The 16,730-nt window shown below is 39.0% G+C and overlaps 1 protein-coding gene across 1 annotated transcript in view; it reads right to left on the reverse strand.

Annotated features, from left to right (window-relative positions):
- Positions 1 to 16,730, reverse strand: part of LOC126356219 (cholinesterase-like) — a 108,014-nt gene that overhangs the window by 14,094 nt on the left and 77,190 nt on the right. Inside the window, exons 8-9 of the mRNA XM_050007031.1 lie at positions 15,981 to 16,110; positions 6,215 to 6,347 (exon numbers count right to left, since the gene is read on the reverse strand). Coding sequence (XP_049862988.1) covers positions 6,215 to 6,347; positions 15,981 to 16,110 — 263 coding nt within the window. The remainder of the gene's footprint in view (positions 1 to 6,214; positions 6,348 to 15,980; positions 16,111 to 16,730) is intronic.

The raw sequence follows: 16,730 nt of genomic DNA on the forward strand, positions 1-16,730 counted from the left end.
GGTCATCAGTTTCAATTGGGACAGTTTATATCTCGTACTGTTCAGTCTTTCACCATCTCTGTTTGTTCTGTAAAGTACTAAACATTGACCCATACCATTCGTATATTTCTTCTGCTTATTGACGTTTTTTCTTTTCGATTTTTGCTATTTGTCCTCTTGTCAGTTTATGTTCCCATATCCGTGGCTACCTGCCCAGTAAATGGATAACACAGAATTTGATCACTTGTCCATATAACTTTGCTGCTCCTAATTAAGTAACTTTAGGGAAATCCTAAACCTAAAAGGTCGGACGGGTCGTGCTTGTGTAGCTCACTTGGTAGAGCACTTGCTCAGTAATAGCAAGGGTTCCGAATTCAGGTCTCGGGCCGGCACACAGGTTTGATCTGCCAAGAAGGTAGACTATACGTGGTCTACCAAACACTTCAAGAAAGCACTATGTCGCTATTGTATAGGGACTAAACTCTGACGATAGTGAGAATTCATTCCAATTCACGTCTACATGAACCTGAGACACATTTTTGCCAACGGAGTGTTACCGAACAGTAGAATTTGCTATTGAGTAGTTTCAAAAGCTGTGTTTCCGAGCTTAATTGAAACTAGACAGTCGAATCCCCGAACGTTTTCCTGACACTCTGGCACCTACTTCACGAAGTACCGAGCATACTATAACGTCGAAAATGAAAATAGAATACTTTCTGCGACATCTAAAATTTTTCACCGTACAACGTCTGGTGATAACACGTAATGGACCACCATTTCTGAATTCTTTTAACTATGCTTTAAATATTTCAGAATAAATTACTAAAACCTCAGTGCTTCCTGATTCATTTTTTTTTAGAAGCGTGACAAGCTTCTGCTTCCACGCCAGTGATTATTTGCTTGATTTTTTTTTTTTTTTTTTTTTTTTTTTTTTTTTTTTTTTTTTTTTTTTTTTTTTTTTGGCCATTAGCTTCCCTAGTATTAGCGCTAGTGAGCCGGCGACTGCTTGTCACTTTTCTCCTTCTCAGTATTTTTTGTATTAAATATTACGTGGTACCTTTTCCCCTACGTGGCTCGTGATGGCTTGCACCAATTTCCACCCATTTCAAAATGTTTATCAGTATTTACATGAAGTTAAGAATAGATTCTTCTTTCAGGATGGTCTGTTATACACTTTCCTCCTACTAACCGGGATTCATCTGTCAAACAAGCAACATAAATGAAACTGTTATTCTCATTATACTTAATGGAGAACAGTCGATGGAGGAGAGGTGAACGCTGGCAGCGGAACACAATGTTGAGGAGCTGGCGTGTAGTACCCGAGACGCTACGGCTGAAGCAAAGAACCCGCAAAAATGGAATTCCTCGCATTTGCAGATGCTACGGAATTCGGAATAAAAATCAAAACCGAATCCATTTACAATGGATACTCGGAAACGATTAAGAAAGAGTCAAAATCCTAACTATATGGAAACATAAACGATTTTTTGCGCATGTTGATCAATAAAATTAATGATTTGTTCGAATCAATAAAAGCTCAACAGAATCGACTTATGATAAAATTTGTGCTAGGCAGGAAAAAAATCAGTCAGAGTCAGTTAACAATAAAATTCATGCACAATAAAAAAATGATGATCAGAACAAATAAATCGAGATTTTTAAAATTATTCAAATGATTAAGGAAATCGTTAACCTTAACCAGGACATGAAAGAACCATACTGAAAAGCAGGAATCATAAATGGTCGTTTTGAGATGAAAGCAGACGGGACCGAACAGAAACTGGAACAGATTGTTGATCTCATTATTGAAAAGGGTTACGAATTTGCAAATATTATTATCAGACATAGATACTAGTGTGAAGAAACACCTGCCTAGGTGTGATGTAGTGAAGTGGAAGTGGAATCGTTAGTGACGACCACTTGCCAAATGGTTACAAAAGTGACTGAAATAGAAATGAGATTGGACGAAAAGCAGCACTGTGTATCACGCCACGCACATAATATTGAAATCTTAGCGAAGGAAAAGCGTTTCGATCCCCTCAAAAACACAATGTATTGCACGCTAATGACTTGCTGCGAACGTGGCATTTCAAGAATTCTTGAAAGAATATTAGTGAGTGCAGAAGCAGGATAGTCTATGATACGAGTTCGTAGTGCCAGAATCCTACAAGGCAAACTCGCGTGGCTCAATGAAAGTATTTTGTGAAAGTAGGATTTGCAAATTAGAATATTTGCGTGATCGACAGACTGAATCATAGATTCTGTGAGTTGTGGAAGAGTTTTACAAATGTTTCCAAGAGGTACATACGCAGCAGCAATAGAAAAATTACTGAATTCTTAGAAGTCGAAGATGAATATAATTGCCAGAGAAACCGTGAAAATTTTAAAATTCGGGGTAATAGCAACAACCACAATAACAATAACCTTGACAATAACGGTAGCCACCACCATGGTAATAATAAATCACACCACTATAATAATGTCATAGTGGAAACAATAATAGTAGAAATGACAGAGGCCAGTATCAAGTGTATATGGTAAGTGGTTCTTGGAAGAATCGTAGTATTCAGGAGCAAAATCTAAAATTGCGACCTCCTGACAGAATCGGGCCTATCATACTTAATCAGGGAAACCAATTGCCGCACCGGTAGGGGTCTCACCGAGCGTAGGAACACCACGGCGGCCCAGAAGGCCTAGGCAACGTCACGATGGGATATCCGAAACAGAGCGAGTAACTCAGCCGCGGTAACAATTATAGTAAAAACAGCAGTCGACAAAGCGATCACTATCCGTAATAACAATGAAAATAGAGTACCGATCACTAAGGAAAAGATGGCCATTTTAAAACAACTACTGTACCACAGGCTTCAATACAGGGTGATTCGCCGACGGAATTAAAGAAGAAGGTACCGGATAAGACTTCCCTTTTCGTGCACGATAACGCGGAACGCGAGGACGTGTGGCTAGGTAAGTTCGGTCGGATATACGACGAACTGAAGAATTATAGAGGATTGTATAGGAGTTGTGCTAATGTGTAGAGCGGACAATATTTGACGCTTCTCAATCCACATAAAATTACCGTTTATGAAGAAACGGAAAGTACCGTACTGAAGAGACAGGTTTGTCCAAATGTTGTAGTAATTGAGGTAGCCAACCCCAGCGACGGTAGTCCGGAAAAAAAAAACCGAGGTCAAATTTCTGAATAAGGGAAAGACGAGTTTGCTGACGACTACCGGGTAAGACTAGTTGAATGTCACGTACATTACATCTACGAGGTTAAGGCTGACGTCATACCGTCAGACAAGAGTAGTATGGGTAGCTTGAGGTCGTGAGAAGAATCAGATGCAAAAAACAGTGCATTTCTCCAAGCAATTTGGAAGATGATATCCACCTGTCAGAAGAAAATTTACCTGAATTGACAGTTAGCATATAAGCATTCTACAGGCCATGTCTATTACACTCTTTTGCTTCGAATATTATTATTATTATTATTATTCGACACTACAGCCATTGATGGGTCTTGGCCTCCTCAACGATCTTCCTGCATATCTCCCAGTTCTCAGCTTTTTTCTGCCATCCACGGATCACCATTTTGGCAAGGTCAGCCAGCACATTGTCCACCCATCTAGCGCTTGCTCTGCCCTTCCTTCTGGTGGAATACAGTCTGTCTGGCATTCAGTATTCGCTTGGACATCCTAACTACCGTCATCTTCTCCATGTGTTCTAACCAACGGATTGCTTGAGCTTTGATAAATTTCACTCTATATTTTCCTTGTATAAGGTCTTGTATTTCATGGCTTAGGAAGGAAGGAAAAAAAATTAATTAAGGTATACTAGCTCGTTTTTGCAGACAGTTTTGGTATACTTTCAGAAAATCTGATAGAATCAGTTAATCTTCTTGAAGAAACAGCTAACAGAACTGGTCTCAGAATATCAATGGGAACGATTCGTGAGAGGCATAAAAAATCTAGGAAAAAACACATACAGAAAGAAGCAAAATAAAGCGATCTAGTTTATTTAAATATCTGGGAGGAAGTATAGAGTAAAACTCACTGAATAAATTTGCAATAGGAATGACAGTTAATAAAATGTAAAGATCATAAAGTTATAAAAAAGATATCTTCAACAAGAAAGGCTTACTCAGAAAAAGAAAAGTAAAACACTGTACAACTTCGGTATGACCAGAATGTTTGTAAGCAGGGTATCGCCGGAGTAATGGTCAATATCCAACTTTGTGACACAACCTTCATTCGAAGCAAAAGAGTGTAATAGACATGGCCTCTAGAATGCTTATCTTAAGAGCTATGAGCTCCTGTTCAGTTTCACAGCAGCAAAGAGGAAGAAGTTCTCATTGCTCTGACGGTACGCACATTAGAGACGATGTTTACTGGATATTTTTTCTTGTTTTGGTCCGTACTACAACCTCTCAAAACATGTAAGGCAAAGAACTTCCAGTAGAAGACATTTATTTGTCAGTATCGAACGTGAAGAAGTGCTCATAGCTTTCAAGACGTGTTTTAGATCCAAAGTTTACAATAATTTTTTGCTTCACATGATCGTTCCTGTCACATCCATGAATATTGACCAATCGTCATTGGACACCATATACATCGACATCAGCACAGATAATGAAAGCACTAAATGAAAGCAGTGAAGGCTCGGAAATATCACAAAGAAATGTTTAAAAATGAAGCATTGGTTTTAAAAGACGTTCAAGCCATTAGAAGTCAGCAATAAGAGAACGTTGGGAGAACACGAAGGAGTACTGGGAAAATAGAAAACAGGGAAGACAACGAAATGAAGTTGTTACGTGATCCTAGTTGGTCAGTAGGAGGATGTAAAAAAGTTTCTGTCCGACTGTTACTACAGAATGGTGACCAGAACGCTATCTGCTTGTGGGGACAGATCTTGAAAGCCAGAGATAAGCTTGCCATAATCTGCAAGGTAGTGGGTGGCACCATCACACTATAACTCCTTACCCAGGCTGTGCAACGAAGTTGATGTTACAGTTACATTAATTACTTGGTGCTGATGCTTTTACAAACAGTAACTGACGACAGTATGCCAACGGCAGAGCAGTTAATATAGTAGAACGGAATGATTTAATTACTGATTACGTGCTGCTGAGTAACCTCTCATTTATAGTACCATCTAATCCCACTTCTCAATATTGGAAATCTCTGGTCGTCTCACACCAACCGACACACCATTAATAGCTTTCATTTCTAATTTACTTCTTCAATTAATTTTATAAATATTACGTAATTCCAACTTACTAAAGCCATTTTTGCATGGTTCCTCGTTTTTAATAATTCAGCAGTACACATTACTTTGCTCAGTTTGAGCATTTACATGAAACTCTTTCTTATAACGAGTCCTTTACATTTTTTTACAGAGTGTAACTACATCACATGGCGGTTCTTGTCCTGTAATTTCTAAATTTTCCAGTCAGTCATCCTCTTTACTGTTGTGTGCCATTACCACTAACCGTGGTTTTCATTCTTTCTTTGCCACTGGTTACCTATTTAAAAATGCTTGTGTAATCTGTTTTTTTTTTTCAACCAAAAGTGTTTCTTTGATGACCGAGAATCTTTTGGGTATGTGATATAATAATGTCTTCGTAAAATTAGAATCGTTATTTTTCATGGAGTAAAATACAAAATCGTGAGCATGAATGTTTTCCTTGAATTTTTAATACGTGTTGCGTTTCTGAATTGTCAGGCATGTATTGAGGGGAAGGTACAACACGTGAATGGCGTTTGTAAATACCCTTTGTTCCAAACTATTTGGTATAGTAAGAACTATCCAAGCAAGAAGCTGACGGAATACTGCTACGGTAAAGGAATTTTTTTTACGTTATGCTGCTTTTGAAGCTTTAGCTTTCCAAGAAGTGTTTCAGACTTTCCTGTCCTCCATTTTTTTTAAATACTGCCACGTGAGTTTCGGGTACTAAGTTTCAGGTATCAACTGAATTAAAGCTGGGATGATGTTAATTTCATGTCTAAAATACATGCATCGTATTCCAGCGGTGAAATGGGTCGATATGGGGGACAAGTTCACAACTCGGAATCATAGTCTTGCTGGTTTCAGACTGATGATGTTATTAATCTCAACTTCAGCTACATCCTCGAATTCTGCTAGTATGCTATTGCTAGAGACTTCATTGCTGGAAATGTGAACTCTAATTGCGCGATTTTAGTTTTCAGATTCCCAGTTTTAATAAAAAAACACTTACCCATATTTTGCAAAATTCGTCCAAACACGCAGTGTATTCCTGCGCACTTTGTCTTCTTCTGATTCAGGATCTAAGTTATAGTCTTTATCTTTTCTCATGAAAAGAAGAGCTAACTCTCCTCCGTGTGAAACTCCTGAAAAGAAGACAAGAAAGATGAAAGACAGAACAGGAATGGTTATGTTCACGTTGAAACTGGTATACTGGATATGGCAGTATTCTGACAAAGAATGACAGAAACACACGATAGACTTTCAAATTTTTCTCTCTTGCCGCAGAAATAAATTAAAAACATTCTCGTCCCCCACGATCTGATAAAGGCCTTCAGGGGCCTACCCTTGCTCCAAGAAAATTCAGAACTGTAAACCACCTCCAAATATCCCCAAAGACTATTCTGCGTCATGCCTACATCGCTGGAATTTGCTTATAAAGAACCCGTCTCTACCCTGGGATGAATCGCAAGCAGACCGTCTAACCCTTGGGTACTAAAAAACGTATCCCTCATCTTTTGTCTTTTTTAAAATATTTTTCATACAGAAGAGTTCTTATTGTGAGATTTCAGACGTTTGTATTCCTTTTCGCCTGCCTCATTTACTGCATTTTTGTATATTCTTCTTACATCAATTAAATTCAATATCTCTTCTGTTACCCCAGGATTCCTACTAGCCCTCGTCTTTTTACCTACGTGATCCTCTGCGGCCTTCACTATTTCATCTCTTAAAGCTACCCATTCTTCTTCTACTGTATTTCGTTCCGTTGTATTTGTCAATCATTCCCTAATGCTCTCTCTGAAACTCTCCACAACCTCTGGTTCTTTCAGTTTATCGAGCTCCCATCTCACAAAATTTCTACATTTTTGCAGTTTCTTCAGTTTTAATCTACAGTACATAATCAATAAATTGTGGCCAGAGTCCACATCTGCCCCTGGAAATGTCTTACAATTTAAAACCTGGTTCCTAAATCTCTGTCTTACTATTATATAATCTATCAGAAATCTTCCAGTGTCTCCATGCCTTTTCCATGTATACAACCTTCTTTCATGATTCTTAAACCAAGTGTTAGGTATGATTAAGTTATGCTCTACGCAAGATTCTACCGGGCGGCTTCCTCTTTCATTCCTTATCCCCAGTCCATATTCATCTACTACATTTCCTTCTCTTCCTTTCCCTACTATCGAATTCCAGTCCCCCACGACTATTAAACTTTTATCTCCCTTAACGATCTGAATAATTTCTTTAATCGCATCATACATTTGTTCAATCTCTTCATCATTTGCGGAGCTAGTTGGGATATAAACTTGTACTACTGCGGTAGGCGTGGGCTTCGTGTGTATCTTGGCTACAATAATGCGTTCACTATACTGTTCGTAGTAGCTTATCCGTGTTCCTGTTTCTCGTTCATTATTAACCCTACTCCTGCATTACCCCTATTTGATTTTGTGTTTATAACCCTGTAGTCACCTGACCAGAAGTCTTGTTCCTCCTGCCACCGAACTTCACTAATTCCCAATGTATCTAACCTTAACCTATCCATTTCCCTTTTTAAATTCTCTAACCTATCTGCCCGATTAAGGGATCTGACATTTCACGTTCCGATCCGTAGAACGCCAGTTTTCTTTCTCCTAATAACGACATCCTCTTGAGTAGTCCCCGCACGGAGATCCGAATGGAGGACTATTTTACCTCCGGAATATTTTACCCAAGAGGACGCCATAATCATTCAACCATGCAGTGAAGCTGCAAGCCCTCGGGAAAAATTACGGCTGTAGTTTCCCCTTGCTTTCAGCCTTTCGAAGTACCAGCGCAGCAAGGCCGTTTTGGTTAATGTTAGAAGGCCAGATCAGTCAACTATCCAGGCTGTTGCCCCTACAACAACTGAAAAGGCTTGTGCCTCTCTTCAGGTACGACACTTTGTCTCGCGCCTCAACAGATACCCCTCCGTTGTGGTTTCACCTCCGGTAGCCTTACCTGTATCGCTGAAGCGCGCAAACCTCTCCGCCAACGTCATGGTCCATGGTTCTGACTGCGTATATGTTACCTATAAGAAGCAGTTACGTTGAGGAAAATATGGGTCAAATTTTCGTTCCAACGTTAACATATTTAATACAGCAGTTGCTATCAGCAGCGTGTAAAATCTCATAATTTCTCTGTTTCACCTTAAATAAATCTGTTAGTATACGCATCTGTCAAATAGTTTTCCTATGTCCTTTGTGGTACTCTACATTCTAGCTTATGCCATATTTCCATATACAACATTCGAAGGTGAACCTTCATCTGGATCTTAAGTGTGTCGAAGAGGAAATAAAGCTTTATTCTCACAGCGCAAGGCTACCTTGCAGTAAACAACCACGCAGTCTGGCCCGGGACGTCCGCTTGGCAGCGTTTGCAACGTAAAATGCAGTTTGCGGCCACCGTACTTTCACATTCTATGACATTAATCGAACTTTTTTACGACGGGTTTCAACGTCAACATTAACAAACGCTCTACCGTTGTAATTTTCTTCTGAAGAGCTATCGAATGCAGTTATAAAAAGTATAGAGTTACACTTAAGAAAAGTAGTTACTTTAATATCTAAGTTAATAACAGCGGCATAAACATTAACCAAACAAAAACATAAGTGTCCCTCGACGCTCTATCATTAGCCAAAAGCTGCATTTCGGTTTGTATAACCATTCACGAAATATAATGGGTGTTTACGTCTCATGTGACTCACCTTGTATGGATGGGCCCCATAAGGGAAATAACTTGAAACCAGTATTATAAAAACGGAAGAGAAGTAGGTAAAGTTCAAGTGAGGGATGTGATTTTCTTCTTCGAGTCATCAGTCTTCCGAATGGTTTGATGTGACCTACCACGAATTCCTCTCCGATACCAATCTCTTCGTCTCAGAGTAGATCTTACAACCTACGTGCTGAATGTTTTGCTGCATGCATTCCAGTCTCTGTCTTCCCCTGCAGTTTTTGCTCTCTACAGCTCTCTCTAGTACAATGAAACTCATTACCTGACGTCTGAACAGATCTCCTGTCACTTGTGGTATGACTACAACACTGAAATAGCAAAGTGGAAACATGGCAACTGAAACACATAAAATTTCCTTCGAATTAAGAACATTATTGGGAGAGCCATCCACGACAAAATTATTTTAACTTTTTTAAGGAAATTATTTGTACTTTTGTACAAAGTATATGAGACAGGGGAATGTCCTCGGACCTTTGGATGGATAATATAATTCCGAGTTAAAAGAAAACAGGCGCTGACAGGTGTGTATACTACCTATCTGTAATTCATGGTTGCAGAACGTTGATATCAGTTATTTACAGCAAAACGGAAAAACTGGTAGAGGCTGACCTTGGAGAAGATCAGTTTGGGTTCCGGAGAAATGTAGAAAAAGGCCGATACCCACTGACACTACGATTTGTCATAAAAGATAGGTTAAAGAAAGTCAAACCTAAGTTTATAGCATTTATGGATTTAGGGAATTATTTTGACTATGTGGTCACTACTACAGTCTTTGAAATTTTAAAGGCAGCAGGGATAAAATAATGGGACCGAAAGGCTATTTGTACCTTACACAGAAACCGTTTGTGTGAATTCCTAGGGGACCAACTGCTGAGAGCATCGATCCCTAGACTTACACACTACGTAAACTAACTTACGCTAAGAACAACACATACACCCATGACCGAAGGAGGACTCCAACCTCCGGCGTGAGTGGCCGCAAAATCCCTGAGATGACGTCCCTAACCGTGCTGCACAGAAACCATACTGCAAGTGTAAGAATCGAAAGAGAGGAAAGGGAAGCAGTAGTTGAGAAATGAGTGAAACAGGGGTTTACCCTATCCTCGATGTTATCCAGACTGTACATTGAGCAAGCAGCAAGATGAACCAAAGAAATCTTTACGGAAGCAATGGAAGTTCAGAGAGGAGAAACAAATGCTTTTCTGTTTGCCAGTGACATCGTAATTCTGTTAGCGAAGAACTTGGGAGAACAGTTAAACGGAATGGATAGTGATTCGAAAAGAGTTTATAACAAAGACATCAACAAAAATATAAGAAGGGTAATGGACTGTAGTCAAAGTAATTCAGACGATACCGAGGGTGTTAGGAAATAAGTCATTAAATGCAGTATATGTTTCATTATTTGGACAGCAACGTTACTGATTATGAGCGAAGTACGGAAGTAATAAAATGCAGACTGGTAATAACAAGAAAAGCATATCTGAAAAGAATAATTTCCTCACATCTGTATGCATTGAGGTGACAGAAGCCCCTGTCGCTGGCTACTCCCCCTAAATTGTCTACTTGTGTACATTGCAAATTTACGCCCCTGTTTCCTTCAGCCGCTAAGTCCCCTACCCGTGCAATCCATCTTTGTAAGGGCGCATTTATCTATCTTTTCAATACTTCCTTAGTAACCATTCCACTTGAAAGGGAGGTTTGTGGACATATTCTACTGTTTAGAGGAGTTAGATAGCGCTTCATTCGTATTTGAATTACCAGATTTCCCTTCTCTCAGCATCAGAGTTGGCCTGTACTTGCATGACCTGCCGCATGACTTTCGAACTGGATTCGCAGAAACAGAGTATTTCATACTGGGCAGATAGTGCTAATTAGAAACCATTTACCATTGTCGCCTCCAGTAGCCAATAGGAATGTGGGAGGGACGTCAATGTGCCTTTAGGGTTATTGATTTGACTTTGTTTCCGCCCTCAACTGCCAACCCGACATCATGCACTTCTCTTCCACTCCTGTCCCATTCTTTGGAATTCCGTGAATAGCAAACCAGCTGTGATTGCTCCTACTAGTAACTAGTGCCCTGTTCGCCTGCGTCAGTTGCGCCCCTTGTATTCTGAGGTATTTTTTTCTCTATTCGTTTGCCTGCTATCATTTGAAAATATTGTTACAGGATGTTCAAACCCTCACCCTACCTAATGTCTGGAACAGGAAATTTTCTGTGTGGGGGGCAATTTGTTACGATTTTGTTGATACTGATGTGTCACTGAATATGAGATAGCAATCTATGGTAGCAATTTGTTACAATTTTGTATAACAGTGGTGATGTATGTGGCAATTTGTTACAATTTTGTTACATATGGTCGAACAGGATGAAGTTGACCACTGGGCAGAAGTTGATTCAGAAGTTCAAAAAACGTTTTACGTGACAGAAATTTTTAGTTGGCTTTTTGTTTTAGTTATTATGTATAGCGATTGAAAGTTCTTATTTGTGGTACTGGAGAAATGTATACTGTTACAAACTTCAATCTAAATACTAGTCTTTTCGGAAGGACTGATTTTTTAAACTTTTATTCGCCTGACTGACGTAAAACAACTATTGTAACTAAGTCTTACGTGAGCCGTGCAGTGGCCTCCGCAGTGTATGCAGCAGCAGTTGTTTATAACTGCCTAGTGACAGAATGAGGGAGTCATCGTAGAGGTGTTTGTATCTTAACTACGAATTTGTCATGTGTAGTGCAGTTTGTTGCATTAAACAATTCAGAACATAAGAGTTGTCAGCCTGCAAATGCTGTAAATGCGTGCAAATATGTTTCAGGTTAGTTGAAGAAATACAGCCTGGATGTTTATAATTACAAGTATCTGTCGAACTGACGTTGACCACTGGCGTGAAGCTGATTGAAAAGTTAGAAAAAAATTCGAGATATAGCAAAAATACTCTCAAACTCAATAACAGGAAGAAGAGGGATTTCTTTATTTCTAAGGTGACACGTCGGAGTTCAAAGTGCAGGGACCACATTTTTTGTGTGTGTTTCTTTGGAATTTCATACAGCAAATAAGTGCTTAAACGTTCTTTGTGTGATACTCTGAAATTAGTACCAGGTGATTATAATTAGAGTGCTGCTAGTCCCAGATGTCCTCTTTAGGCTGTAAATGTAATTTGGCACCGAAGTTCGGTAGATGTTCTAATGTGTTGATACAAATCGATTTGCTCTGAAAAAATAGTTCCAGTTGCGGCCACCGTGTGCAGATATGTTGCAGTGAATGCAAGAAAAACGTAGAGCAATATTTGCATATTGTAATGGACTAAGAATGGGACATGGGCAGAGAAGTCAAGCCAGTGAAAAGGCATAATGTTAACGTTATTATTAATTGACATGTACACAATTTGTTAAATATGAGCACCAGAGATGTTGACAAGAAACTACTTCTGTAAAACGACATTATTAACAGTTTCTCCAGCACTTCCTGTAAAATCTGAGCAACATGCTGACGCATTCTTCTACATATGCGCACAGCCAAAAATCGCATGGATTGAGATCGCGCCATGTATCAATAAAAAATTTGAGTATAAAATGTTCATAGAAGGTTACATTAAGCAGAGTGGCGAGTTACATGAGGTATTCCACATCTCATGTAATAGCAGTGGCTTCCACACAGTTTCTCTCTTCTAAATCAGGAATCACATGCTTGCACGAGGAAGTCTCGATAACATGCACACCTCATAGTTCTTCTGACTGACCGTCTGATGTATTCTCGTCAAAGGAGAACTGAGTGAGAATGAAGATGGTTGTGAATCCATACCACACAGTATCATACGACAACTGCGCTTCATACGCAATAGTACCCAGAATTGGAAGTTCTGTGTGTTCACTACCCAGAATAGTATAAAACGTGTCTTGGTACTGCATAGAATATTGCTCAGCCATATGTCATGAACTTCGATTCAAGGCAGAAACTGAAGAGAAAATTCAGAACATTGTTGCAAACTATGACGTTTCCGTGGTGCACCTTCTAGACCTTGTATGTGTAATAGTGTAAAATAGATCGCAAAACTTTCGGTACTGTTGACCACGGAGAGGACAAGTGTCGTGAAACTGCTTGTGTTGCATGGCTGGTCACAGCAGCATCTCTTCAGTAACTTAGAGCAGGACCGGATGCGTTCCTCATCCAAGTGCCACACGAATCTCAACCATGTTTCCGACTTTATTATCATCTTTTTTAAATCATTTAATGACATTGGGGCTTTGTTCAAAACTTTCAATTGGCGATACTCTCTCAATACCGCACTCTAATTGCTGCCATTTAAGTAAAACAGAGTCAGTAACGGTGCAAAGTATATCTTCCCGATGGCCATACTCTTCACTCACGTTATGGCTTGTCAAATGATATAATGGATGTCACATTGTTATAGAAACAGTACACAACGCCAGATTTACACCTGGTGGCCAAAATTGAAACTAATTTGTTTCCCAGTGTAAATCAGTTAAACATTAATACATTAGCCTGTCTACAAAGTTTCGCTGTCATACGATAATTACAGCCCACACTACACCTCCGTGAGGAGCTGAAATTTAATTATAACCACCGAGTTTTCAAATTTATTTATTATTCTATATTTGTTTTTTAGTTATTGATAAGGTTTCAGAACAATTAAAGTCTCCCTGTAGTCGCAACCAACCCATAATTATCATATATAGTACAATCGGTAAAATTCAACCCCCAAGCGATGTGAAGCGGACTGACGCAACATGTTAGAGTGATGGGTAACAAAGACTGAAAATTATATTACCACAGCTCAGTACCCATGCTCTGAAAGAAAAATCAGTACATTAATTTCATTGATTTCAGAAATGATTAAACTCCAATATTGGTCATCCTCAACCCATCTGACAGTATTTTTATGTAATGAAATAAATAACAGCAATGTATGGAAGCGATGTAGTCCAATCTTGTGTAACAATGTTAGTGTATAGCCTAATTTGTGACAATTCTGCTGTAACATAGGGCAGTTTGTAACAGTTTGCAGTAAGATGTTGATAATGTGGCAATTTGCTAAAATTTGGTTGTAAAATGGGGCAATACGATAGAATTTTGCTGTACATGTGGATACGAATTTTTTGTGCAGTTAGTTAATTTCTTTTCATTTTGCTGTAATCTGGGACAATTTGATTAAGTGTTCCTCCAAGATGAGACAGTTGCTTACAATTTTGCTGTAAAGTGGGGCAGATTGTTACCGTTTTGCTGTAATATACAACAAATTTGATAAAATTTTGCTGATCATAGAACACTTTGTTACAATTTTGTCGTATCGCAAGCAATTTGCAACAGTCCTTGTGTAACATGGTGATGCGTGTCAGAACATCACGTAGTCTCCGGTGTGTGATAGCACAGGTCAGCGTTATCAGTAGATGACGACAATCATTTTTGTAACGCAAGATAGAGTTAGTAATGTAGCATTGAGTGACTGCAGTCACTGACTGACTCTGAATGCAAAGAAACCCTCGTGTTTACCAATATGAATGTTTATTACTGCACTTCAGTGAAATGTCATGGTCATTGCTGTGAAGTATCACACATTAGTATTACCAGCAGAGGATGAGATACTTTTTTTGGGTATGAGAACAATACTGAGCTGTTCTTTCACTAAGTCATAAAGACCCTCACACAGATACATATTAGCGAATTCTGAAATGATCAAGGCCTTTAAGCAGAAGGCTTTCTCTTCAGCCAGCGTCCCACTTGATTGCAAATCTGGAAATAATATAAGTTACTCCAATTATGTATTTTTTGTGGAGTGTGCACACATGTGAGATGATATTTACTGACAAGGCAGAATTTTAGATGCTTATTTGCATTTTTGCTGTGGGAATACTGTGAGTTACACTCACTATATATTCTGATGCTGTGTGCACACAAATGAGATAAAATGTATTGACCAGGCTTAATTTCATAAACTTTGTTGGACATAAGTATTTTTAGGGAAGTACAAAACGGAGAGAGATGTTAAAGTACTCTAAGTTACATCATCGTTGTCAGTTTCTTACGTATTTTTGATAAAGAATATAATAATTTAGAACTTGGCAAAAAATTCAGATCATTCGCATACTTCTGAACTTGGTCAAGATGATGGCAACATACTGATGGCCCTTTTAATAGTAGGCTTTGATTGGTTTTTTTCGTTTTAATGCTTGGTCAAATATTGGGCCATATTTGGAGGGCGGAGGGGGGTGGGGAGATGAGGAAAGCGGATGGATGAAAGGGTCTAGCGGGAGGAGTGGTTGCATTGTGAAATATATATACATTGTTAGTGATCGTATTCAAGGCTCTGAATTGTATCCTTAGTCGCCAAAGCATTCCGGTCAATATTATTATTTATGTAGATAACACCAGCAACAATATAGAGTTGGCAGATTGCGTTTAATGTCCCATCATTAGCCACACAAGACTTCATTTGAGTGGAGACAGTTGAGAAATTGTGTCAGTTGCGTCCACTTCAATAGGACTGTCCCAAAATTTGCGTTCACCAGTGTTATAAATCCAAGCCAGGATAGCCAATTAAGATTTCAGTGCGATAAAAGAGCCGTGAGAGGATGGAAGTTTGTTTCTTGCCAGCTTGTGGAACCTAATAGTGTAACTAAGACCTAATAACGTAACTAACGGAGAACCGTATATGTGCAGGACAGCGAAACATTGTTTACATTTTGGTGTGCAGATAAACAGAGATATTAGTAACCATGTGATTTCTGAAGGAAGTGAGAGGGGCAGGAGAAGCAGAAGTTCTGAGCGAGGCCGTCAACAGCCGACACTACTAGTCCATTTATATATAGGTGATCTCTTAAACCATCCTTGAGTTGGTTGTGCTAATCGATACATAGACGGCAACTTGAACGAGTAGTAGTCCTCTGTGAGTGAAACGTGTACAGAGGATTGGCAAAAGTATCTCCGGTGTTAAATAGTATTAGCAGTAAAAACCGACATTATCAATACAATAGGCTGTTACAGGTGACATAGCAAATCATTTACATTTACTTACCGTATGGGTTAGTGAGCATGATGTCTCCTCTGTAGTCAACTACATAATAATAGACTGTCAGGTTGGAGACCTCGACGACTTTTCTAATGAAGGCATCGTTGGGGTCGCAAAAGGAGAGGTCTTCGTTGAACTGTGACAATGAAATATCCTTTTTATATTCACATCGAAAAACACAAATAATCACGATGAATGAGCTGCGAATATTTTTCGTGGCAGAAGGACAGAAAGGATGATAAATAAGTTTGAGAAAAAATATTTATGGAATCTAGTGTCACGTTGCTTTTATTAATCAACTCAGTTCTTCCCAATACTAGTCTAAAATATTGACCTGATTCTGTTTGTCTTATATACTTGTCATGTAAAGTCAAAAATCATACACTGAAGTCTTTCACAAGGGGTTTTGTTAGCTAGTGGTAAATATTTCTAGTTGTATTGTTATGGTCCACAAAACGTATTTGTTGCTGATGTTTCGTCCAGAGTTGCTTTGGATATCCTCAGACCTGCTCGTGGAAACTTACTGATACGTAGAGAGTAGCTCAACAGAATCGACAGGTAAGATTCATAATTTCCAGGCGACAGTTCGAAAGGTTAATTTTACTTCTGACAAGAATTTGCTAGAACGTGCAAACATCCACCATGCCCCTTTTTTACACTATTCTTGTTGCTCTCCGACGTCCGAAGAGTTAGTCGGCAAGAATTATTGGAAGCAGGAGCACCTCATAAAATGTCCAACGTAGCTCTGGAGGAAAC

This window comes from Schistocerca gregaria, chromosome 3 (assembly GCF_023897955.1).
Source record: "Schistocerca gregaria isolate iqSchGreg1 chromosome 3, iqSchGreg1.2, whole genome shotgun sequence".
NCBI lineage: Eukaryota > Metazoa > Arthropoda > Insecta > Orthoptera > Acrididae > Schistocerca > Schistocerca gregaria.